The sequence below is a fragment of the Citrus clementina genome, unplaced genomic scaffold (assembly GCF_000493195.1).
Source record: "Citrus clementina cultivar Clemenules unplaced genomic scaffold, Citrus_clementina_v1.0 scaffold_3, whole genome shotgun sequence".
NCBI lineage: Eukaryota > Viridiplantae > Streptophyta > Magnoliopsida > Sapindales > Rutaceae > Citrus > Citrus x clementina.
This window is the reverse complement of record NW_006262339.1, coordinates 16,322,899-16,333,543: the sequence shown is the minus strand read 5'-3', so window position 1 is coordinate 16,333,543 and position 10,645 is coordinate 16,322,899. Positions and strand designations below refer to the sequence as shown.

Genomic DNA, 10,645 nt, shown 5'->3' with positions numbered 1-10,645 from the left:
TTGAATTAAAATGATTTAAAATTTTAAATATATGTTATAGGTGGGTTAAATAAATGTTAAAAGGTATACTTTAATTAAAATAAAATATATATTTTTTTAGACATTTATCAAGTTTTGGGGTTAAGCTCGAGCTTTTTCAATGAGACCTGAGCTCAGCCTGAGTGTTTAAAGAATGTGGTTGAATCAAGCTTAAAACACCTGGATTCAGGTCGGACATGCTATTTCTACCATCCCTATCACTAAACCCACATTTGGATTAAATTTTAGATTTCTAAAATATCCATAGACGACAGTTGGAAAAACTTGGGCAGCGGATGAATTTCTAGGCGCCTCTGAATAAGATAAATACATTGTTAATAAGTTGTGCTGAGCTTTTACTTTAAAACTACTTACTTTTTTTCACCTTTTATTTACCGTAAATTTATGCAATATATCAATCCACTTTTTTCGGAGATGATACTTGTAATAAGATTGGATGATGCACTTGGTGTAATAGACTAGTTTTTGGTGGATTTTTAGAGATGATATGTAGAAAATATTATGTTCGATATATAAATATTTAATTTGATTTATTTTCATTAGATTGTGTTTCCTATAATCACTAAACAAAATAAAATGAATTGATTTAGCAGAATGGGGAAATAAGCCTATAAATTTGTAGGGAAATTAATGAAATTAAAAATGGTTACAAGGTTATTTACGGTTGAGATTTTGGCTACAAAAAGTGCCAGTAGAATAGAATAGTTCTTTTAAATTTATTTGCGAGGCTACTTAGTGCAACCGCTATTATTTGGCTCATTTTTTTTTATCAAATTTAATTCATATATTGCTTTAGCACAGTTTTAACCAAATTGAAGGCATACATTGCTTAGCTAGAATTTCAATAATAATTAAAATAATTATGATTATTGATATAATAATTAACAACCTGAAACCAAATATTTATAGATTCAATCATATTTTTTTAATAAAAAGCGAGTATTATGTTTCAGGGGTTAAAATTAAAGATAACACACTAAGAGGCTTAGATAGTCCTCCAAGCAAATGCAAGATTTAAAACACTTAAGAGCAAATTTGATTTAGATCACTTAAGAGCAAATTTAGCTTAGAATATGTCGAAATCGGAAGCTGTGGTGCTGGAATTAGCCTCTGTTCCTAAGAAATGATCAAAATCACTACGTATATGATATATGCCTAAAACATATTGAGTAACCAGCAATGAATTTGACTCCACCACCAATGGTGACAAACTAGTCTCACTAGCAAGTCGTACGTCGAAGCGAAGTACTTTAGTCTTTGCAATATTCACATCATCTGAAAAAAACCCCTGATCTATGTAAATAAAGGTAAATTGATTAGCACTTGGCTCATTTTTTTTAATCAAATTATAATATTTAGTACTACTTTTATATTTAAATCACCTATATAATAGCATTCCAATGAAGATGAATCATGAAGATAAAACGCGAAATTAATGAACTCATTTTGTAGAAATTACTTACTATCAAATAAGATAATGTTAGTAACTGAACAAGAAACGTCTTATTGTACACTTGAGTTGTTAAAAAATATCTGAAAATTTAACCATTAATCTTAATGCAGGGACCATTAAAAAGAAAACTAATGCTAACTAGAAACTTGCTGCAATAAACATTAAACATGGAATTATAAAATTGCAATCCTAGAAATCATGAAAATCACGGACTAATAAAAATGAAACATATACTATTAATCGTGATATTGGGATCATTAAACTTGGACCAATATAACTTGAAACTTAAGGAAATGAACATGAAACACAAGATCATAAACTTGCAATCCTAAAAATTATACAAATCATAGACTAATAAATACGAAACACGTACCATTAACCTTAATATTAGGATCATTAAACGTGAAACCAACGTAACTTGAAACTTAAGAAAATGAACATGAAACATAGGATCATAAACTTACAATCCTAAAAATCATGCAAATTAGGGAATAATAAATATGAAACACATACCATTAACCTTGATATTAGGACCATTAAACTTGAAACTAAGGTAACTTGAAATTTAGGGTAATGAACATGAAACATAGGAGCATAAACTTGCAATAAAAAAAAAAATCATGCAAATCATGGACCAATAACTATGAAACACCTGCCATTAGTCTTGATATTGAAACTATTAAACTTGAAACCAAAGTCACTTGGAACTTAGGGCAATGAATATGAAACATAGATCTTGCAAATAATGGACTGAAAAATATTTGATGCCGAAGAGAAAATGAAGCATGCAAATCCATGGAGCAGCATGGAGCAGCATGGAGCATGGAAACAATAAAAAGACAAAAGTCCAAAAACTAGGAACCAAGAAAAGTAAAAGTGAAAAGAGGAAAGAGACAAAAGTCCAAGAATCAGGAACCAGGAACCAGGAACCAGGAACCGAGAAAAGAAAAGTGGAAAGAGACAAAAGTCCAAGAACTAGGAACCAAGAACCAGAAACGAGGAACCAGGAGCCAAGAAAAGTAAAAAATGAACCAAGAAAGCAACAAATAAAAGGAAACATGGCCTGCATCATAGAAGGAAGCAAAGCGTAATAAAATTCTAATTAATCTAGAAGCTTCGGAACCTACTTTCAGAAGGAGATAAAAATAGACTCCAAATAAAATTCTAACTAAGTAGAAAAAGTCGATCAAAATAAGGAATCAGTGACGATTTAAAATACTAAAAATTTGTATAATAATAGAGAGCTCTAGAGGTATTGAAGCAAGCAAAAAAAAATTCAGAAGAGAGTAGCAAGAAAGAAAAACTCCATTGTAATCATTGTTTAATAGTGGAATTTGCTCTCTTGACTCCCGTGGACGTAGGCCAAGCACTGAACCACGTAAATCCTTGGTGTTTTGCTCTTTATATCATCCTCTTTATTCAATTTCAATTCTTTGGTTGACCAAAATTAGCGTCATTTGTGGGGAGGATATAATTAATTGCAAAAAAAAAAAATCACTCAACTCAACATCATGAGCTAGTGAAGCCAGCGCAACCATGGATTACCGAGAGTGCCAAGCCCCCCAAGGAGGCAGCGTAGCAACATGGGCTTGCAGCCACCACTTGCGCGACAAGTGGCTGATCTGACACAAAACATGAATTTGGTGCTCCAATATATAAAAGATCAAAGGAATCGAGGATATGCCTCGCTAGTGCAAGAGCAACAACAACATCACCAGTATCATGATCAACATGGTCATGAAAAAGAAAGATCTTAAGATGGCTCACGAGTCAAGAGCCACGCCAGTCATGCTAATTATGAAAAAGTCGATCAACGACAAGCATTGAACTCTAGAGACCTGTAGGAGAGATTAAATGAAAAACATCAATCTAAATCCAATCTAGAGGTTGTGAACATGTTGAGTCTAGTGCTGACTCGGCGGGCTTGGAGGCAGAGTTACGAAAGCTCAAGAAAAGAATCGATGATATTGAGAAGACTCCGGTTGGACCATACATGGAAGAGATATAACCTCATTTCGTTAAGGACATATTGGATGCACCTATTCCTCCAAAATTTAAGATGCCCCAAATAAAGTTATATGGAGGGAAAAGAGATTCGACAGAACATCTAAAGACTTACAGATCTTGGATGGAGCTGCAAGGAGCATCAGGAGCAGCCATGTGTAGGGCCTTCTCGTTGACACTTATTGAAGCAGCACGAAGGTGGTATAGAAAGTTAAGACCGGGATCTATTTCCTCATTTGCCCAGCTGAGTCAAATATTGGTTAACCAATTTGTTGGGGCCAGAGACCAACAGTTTCCACCGACTTATTTTCTATTGGTTAAACAAGGGAAGGATGAGTCGCTGAAAGATTGCATTACTCGTTTCAACAAAGAAGTTGTAAGGGTAGAAAACTACAGTGATGCAGTGGCCTTGACTACCATTATGGTCGGATTACAACCAGGAAAATTTCATTACTCACTCGCAAAAAACCCAGCAAGAACTTTCACAGAGTTGTTATCAAGAGCCCAAAAGTATTCTAATGTGGATGAGTTAACTAATGCGAAAAGAGGAGCTAACTCAGACTCACCAAGAGTGGCAGAAAAGAGGAAGATCAAGGAAGAACAAATTAAAAACAAAGAAAAAACAAGTAGACTAGAAAAAAAAGGTCCAAAGATTCTGCAGAGCAGGTTTCCAAGGTATACACCGCTTAACTTGCCTGAAGAGCAGGTGCTGATGCAAATTAGGAACTTAGATTTACTGCGAAAGCCTAAGGACATCAAAATAGCACCGAATCGAAGGGATAGAAGCAAATATTGTCGATACCACCGAGATCATCGCCACAATATAGAAGATTGTTTTGATCTCAAGGAAGAAATAAAATCTTTGATCCAAAGAGGATATCTTAAAGAATTTGTGAGGAAAGATGGTGGAAGAATACGTGATGAGGAGCCATCCCATGCTCCACAAAAAATATCATCATTTGCAACCGTGCAAGCAGGAGGCCAAGACATTGCAGGTGGCACACTCATAAGGACTATATTCGGTGGACCCCAAGTGGAGGAGATTCTAATAGGGCCCGAAAAGCTTATACTAGAGAGGCTAGAAACACACCAGGAGTTTTCCTCATAAATTTAGCCAACATACCTAAAAAAGAAGCCAAAATAAACATAACGCCATCACATTTACAAATGAAGAGGCAAGAGGAATACATTAGCCCCATGATGATTCCCTAATCATCTCTATAATCCTGGCAAATAGAAAGGTCTATAGAGTTCTGATAGACAATGAAAGTTCGGCAAATATTCTATATGCAGCAGCATTTGACAAAATTGAGATTGGAAGAGAAAAATTAAAACCAATACGCACACTCTTAATTGGTTTTGGGGGAGAATGTTTGATCCCTTTGGGTAGCATAGAGTTGCCGGTCACAATGGGGGAGCCACCCCACTAAGTTACTAAGATGGTAAATTTCTCAGTATTGGAGCATCTGTCGGTTTACAATGTCATCTTGGGGAGTCCCGCTTTAAACATGTTCTGAGCAGTAACTTCAACTTACCATTTGATGATAAAGTTTATAGCAAAAAGAGGAGTTGGAGTCTTAAGAGTTGATCAAGAGAAGTCTAGAGAATGCTACTACAGTTTTGAGAGGTAGGATGGACATACATGAAAACCTACAGATTATACTTGACCTAAGAGAGGAAAAAAGTGAGCAAAGAGGTTCTCCGGTAGAAGAATTAGACATTGTCCAGCTACAACAAAGAGATCAAAGTAAGTGCACCCGAGTTGGCCAACCATTGACTCTAGAGCTATGTGCACAAATCGAAAGTTTCCTTAAAGCGAATTCTGATGTATTCGCATGGTCCCATGAAGATATAGCTGGTATAAATCCCGAAGTAATACCAATGTAGTAATGGTTAAAAAACCAAATGGAAAGTGGAAAATTTGCATAGACTTTACTGATGTGCCCCAAAGACAGCTTTCCTTTACTTAGAATCAACCAGATAGTTGATGCAACCAAAGGGCATGAATTACTCACGTTTATGGATGCGTACTAGAGTTACAACCAAATTCAAATGCATCATTCAGATAGGGAGAAAACAACATTCATTACAAATAAAGGCTTATAATGTTATAATGTAATATGCCTTTTGGGTTAAAAAATGTTAGAGCAACTTATCAAAAGTTGGTCAACAAGATATTTGCTGGACAAATTGGAAGGAATATGGAAGTTTATGTAGATGACATGCTTGTTAAAAGTAAGGAAATGGAAGATCACAGTGCAGACCCAGACGAAACTTTTAAAATTTTGAAACATTTTAATATGAAGCTTAATCCAAGTAAATGTGCTTTTAGAGTCTCCTCTGAAAAATTCTTAGGATTTATGGTCAGTCAACGAGGAATAGAAGCTAATCTAGAAAAATTTCAAGCTCTGTTGGATATGGAGTCACTAAAGACGATAAAGAAGGTCCAAAGATAAACATGGAGGGTTACTGCTTTGAGTCGCTTTATTTCGCGAGCAACAAATAAATGCTTGCCATTCTTTAAAACTCTTCATGGGGGAAAGAATCTAGTGTGGACAGATAAATGCGAGAAAGCATTCCAGGAATTGAAAAAGTATATGGGCAGCCCACAAATTCTTTTTAAATCAGTGCTAGGGGAAAATCTGTATATTTATCTAGCTGTGTTGGACTCAGCAGTAAGCTCAGTATTAATAAGAGAGGAGGATAGAGTGCAAAAACCTATCTACTACATGAGCCATGTACTATTAGATGCGGAAACGAAATATCCAATGATAGAAAAAATGGCCATGGCATTGGTGATCTTTGCTAGGAAATTAAGGCCTTATTTTCAAGCCTACACAATAGTGGTACTGACAAATCAGCCCCTTAGACAGGTCATGCAAAAGCTAAAAGCGTCGGGAAGATTAGTTCAATAGGTAGTAGAACTGGAAGAGCATGATATTCAGTATCAACCCAGAACGGCAATTAAAGGACAAGTTGCTGCAAATTTTGTGGCAGAATTTACTAGTAATCGACTCAAAAAGGAAAGAATTAACTCCGGAGTTTTGTCGATTAAGAAGTTGTATGTGGACGATTCATCAAATCGATAAGGAATTGGGGCATGACTAATTTTAATGACTCTAAAAAATATAGAACTAAGTTATGCCCTTCGATTTGGATTCTACGCCTCCAATAATGAAGTAGAATATGAAGCACTACTTGTTAGACTTAGATGGCCAAAAGAAATGAGGGCAGAAAGACTAGAAATATATAATGATTCACAATTGATTATGAACCAGGTCAAGTTAGAATATCAGGCAATAAAAAGATAAAATGATGGAATATCTTGGGAAAGCTAAGGATCTGCTTGAAAGTTTTGTGGAATACACTATAACACAAATCTTAAGGGAAGAAAATAGTAAAGCAGATGCTCTTGCCAGATTAGCTTTAGCTACTGACACAAGCCTGACTAGACTTATTCTTGTGGAATTTTTGCCAAGCCCAAGTATTAATTGTTAGCCTAAAAGGCTATACATAATGTAATTTTGATGATAACAAACATGTGTATTAAGTAATTTAATAAATATTATATTTCACATTTTCACTAGTTTTTTAAGGATAATATTTATGCAAGTGAATCAAGTGAAATCAAGATTGAAGACACTCAACGGACAACAGCGACATCAAGAATATAGTTTAGAGCTCAACGAACAAATTAGTGTGATAAATTCTTGTAAAGCTGGTATGATTTAATTGATGCATGATTTAGCATTTGAGAAGTTCAAGAGATTAATTTAATTAAATACTTTTCATAAACTAAAAGGTTTTATTTTTATAAAGTAAAGTATTTTGTGAATTTAAGTAATTTGGACTTAAATGCTAAGATTTGAAATCTTTAATTTTAATAAGTATTAAATTTCGAAGTTGGACGTTTTTACAAACATTTGAAATGCTTTGGGCCATACTATAATTTATGAATATTTTGGACTAAAGTGAAAGGTTTTGAGAACTTTGAAAAAAATGGGTAAAAGGACCTTTGTGCGAAATAATAAAATCTTTGGGGCCATATCATAATTTCAAAAAGTTTGGAAAAGACAATTATTTTTAGGGAGTTCTGAAATTGGACCTATTTGCAAAGTTTTATGACGTTTTGGGCCATAGTATAATTATAGAAAGTTTTGGACAAAAAGTGTAATTTCAGTGAACATTGTTACTGTAGCAAAATTCAAAAATAACGGTAATATCACTGTTCCTGAGCGGCTAGCCGGATAATCAAGCGGCTAACCGCTTGAGCGCGGGAATTTACCTATAACGGCTAGTTTTTTGGCTTTCCACTACTAGAAAAATGATCTTTACTGACTTTAGAATAGTGTCAGAAATTACTTTCACTGACACTTGTTAATTGTGTCAGTAATCTGGGAGTCAGAAAAATAGTGACACTTATAACTGGTGTCAGTGATTACTATTATTATAGTATCACCGATATTATGACACCATAGTGTTAGTAATTATTGATATTTTATTAGTGTCTATAATTATTGTTACCATGGTAACACTAGTTAATTTATTTTTTAAAAAATAAAAAATTGAATTGGATCATTGCCTATTGATTTATTGGTAAAATTAAAAGCACCACAAAATAACAAAAAGAAATTTATTTATATCACAAAATCTTTCATTTCACATTTAAATATGATTAGTATATATTACAAATTCAACTTCAATAGCCAAAATATGAGATATCCTACTCTCATAACTAAATAATCTAAATTCAATACATAAAAATTTCTACCATTCAATCAAACGCCTACTACTTGTGGCTAAATTTAATAAATCTAGAAGCTAAATTGATAATAATGACTGTTTTTCACTCTTTGAATATGAGTAGTATAATTGCGTTATCACACAAGTAGCTTCTCCATTCAATAGACTGTATGGGTTAGGATACAAGTGAAGTTGAGGAATAAACACTTCAAACACATTGAGTAAATCTGCATACATGGAAAAGGGAGAAAAAATTAGCTGCCAATTCCCAACCATTAAAGAAACAATGGTTAATTGTTTCAGAGCAGCAGAGTTTAAAAAATCATTAAAAATAACCTGGAAGTTCAATCAACATAAAATTTTTTAGATTTGAAGTATGCATATAGAACTTTAGTTTCTCCGAATTTCAGCTCATTCAAACATGTTTAGACTATTGTTTTGCACCACCAAACATGATACATGAGTAATTTATGAAAGATTGGACAGCAACCAACCATTTTGAAAAATCGATTAAAAATCAGTTATAGACCCAATTCATTCCAAAATTTCCAGAACTGAAACATACACATTTAACTTTAATTATTTCAAACATATGGTAAAGTTTGGACAAAATATTTCAATAATTTGAGAGTTTATTCCAAAATCATTACTTATAAACAAGTCTTATGATTTTGGCCATCAGTCATATAAATATAAATAAGAAAAATTAAACAACTGAAGTAGATATTGCCTTATTATGAACATAAATATAAATAAGACAAATCTAATATTACCTTAGTAATGAACTGAAGAAACAAAATTCTGTTTTGCCCTGTAAACAAATCCATTAAAGAAATGATAAAGACACCTCATTTCTCAACCTAAGCCACATACTTCAAACTTTTCCTTTGTAAAAGCATCTATTTGATAGTTTGTAATAAGTAATCATCCAATGAGACTGTTTATAGCAAATAAAAATTGAAATCTATTCAATATGAACAAAACTAAAAAATAACAGTCGAAAAAAAATGAAAAGATTGCTTTTGAAAAAAAAACTAATAACACATGAACAAATGGTTAATAAGCAATAAGTTATATCAACATAGAACCACTATGAACCAATATAAACCATCAATTTTAGCATAATCATGATGCTCTTAAGAATTCCCAAATTAGAAAATTTTAGGGTTTTAGTGTAAAAAATGTTTAATGCCGTTCATCAGCGAAATAAAGTTAATCTTACAGTGACGATCACCCTAAACACAATATTTTGCAAAGTAGATAATGAAGGCTATTTGGTGCCAATAAAAGAAAAGAAAGTAGCAGAGAAAAAAACACAATAAAAGTTAAATCTTTACCTTCTTGTTTCTTCTAAGTAGCCAAAGAAACATAGAAGCTCTTCTCCAAATCACTTATTTAAACCTAAAAAAACAATTAAAACAAAAAAAAAACTCAAGATCTAATGACAATAAGAGAGACCCGAAATCATAAAATAAGAAAAGAAACAAGAAGTTAGGATTTTGAAGGCAAATGGTGAACCTGTGCCACCGGTTTGACAGGATCATGGCTGAGCACTTTTTGACAATTTTTTTTTAGCACAAAAATAATTTTCAGATTTACATATGGAAAATCATCAGTCACTTGCTGATAATGGAGAACAATTTCATAATAATTTAAGTTCTTAACTAGAGGCATATGGTTACATAAATTTTGTCAAAAATTATATTCATAATTGATTTTCATTTTTACACGAAATGGAATGAGCTCAACGATTAATGAAGAATGTCATACACAAAAGTCTCCAGCTCCTTTTTTGCAAAATCTTCCCTTTTGGCCTTTAATCCGGCACTTCTTTACACTTCAAAATCACGTGGATTCGAAGAGGCTCGCTTTCCGCTGTTGATGCTCTCGCTCACGTGCTGGGTTTGAATAGGCTTGTTGGCTGCTGATGCTGCTGCTCGCGCTCGCGTGCTGGGTTCGCAGAGGCTTACTGGCCGCTGATGCTGCTCACGCTCTCGTGTTGGGTTCGCCGCTGCTGCTGCATGGTTCTCGTGGCTGCTGCATCACTAGCTGGTGGTGATAGCTGATGGGTTCGATTGGCATTCAACAATGGTTGGATTGATCGATGATGGCTGCGATTTAAGTTGTATGGGTGTCGGCCGGCGGTTGTTGGCTTTTGATTCTTGCTTGTGTTTAATTTAGGGATTGGTAGTTGAGCACTTTTTGACAATTTGGATGTTAGGGATTTTTCAGATCTGGGAATTTTTCAGATCTGGGGAGCTTAGGAGGGAACGAAATACTTTGGTAGAGGGAGTTGAAAAGTTATATTTTGGATAAGATAAGACTTGTCCATTTGTTTTGTTTTTATCCACTCAAAAAGCACAATTCTAAAAAAATTAAAAATCGTAGCCTAGTGGTCTTTTGATT

At 33.8% G+C, this 10,645-nt stretch overlaps 1 protein-coding gene across 1 annotated transcript; it reads left to right on the top strand.

Moving 5' to 3' along the window:
- The first annotated feature begins 3,551 nt into the window (after positions 1 to 3,551).
- Positions 3,552 to 4,604, top strand: LOC112099618. Its single transcript, XM_024187033.1, has one exon. It carries the CDS (start codon positions 3,552 to 3,554, stop codon positions 4,602 to 4,604), a length of 1,053 nt encoding a protein of 350 aa, XP_024042801.1.
- The last annotated feature ends 6,041 nt before the right edge of the window (positions 4,605 to 10,645 follow it).

Coding starts and splice junctions, on each gene's coding strand:
- LOC112099618 (XM_024187033.1), top strand. CDS start 3,552: ATGCCCCAAATAAAGTTATATGGAGGGAAAAGAGATTCGACAGAACAT.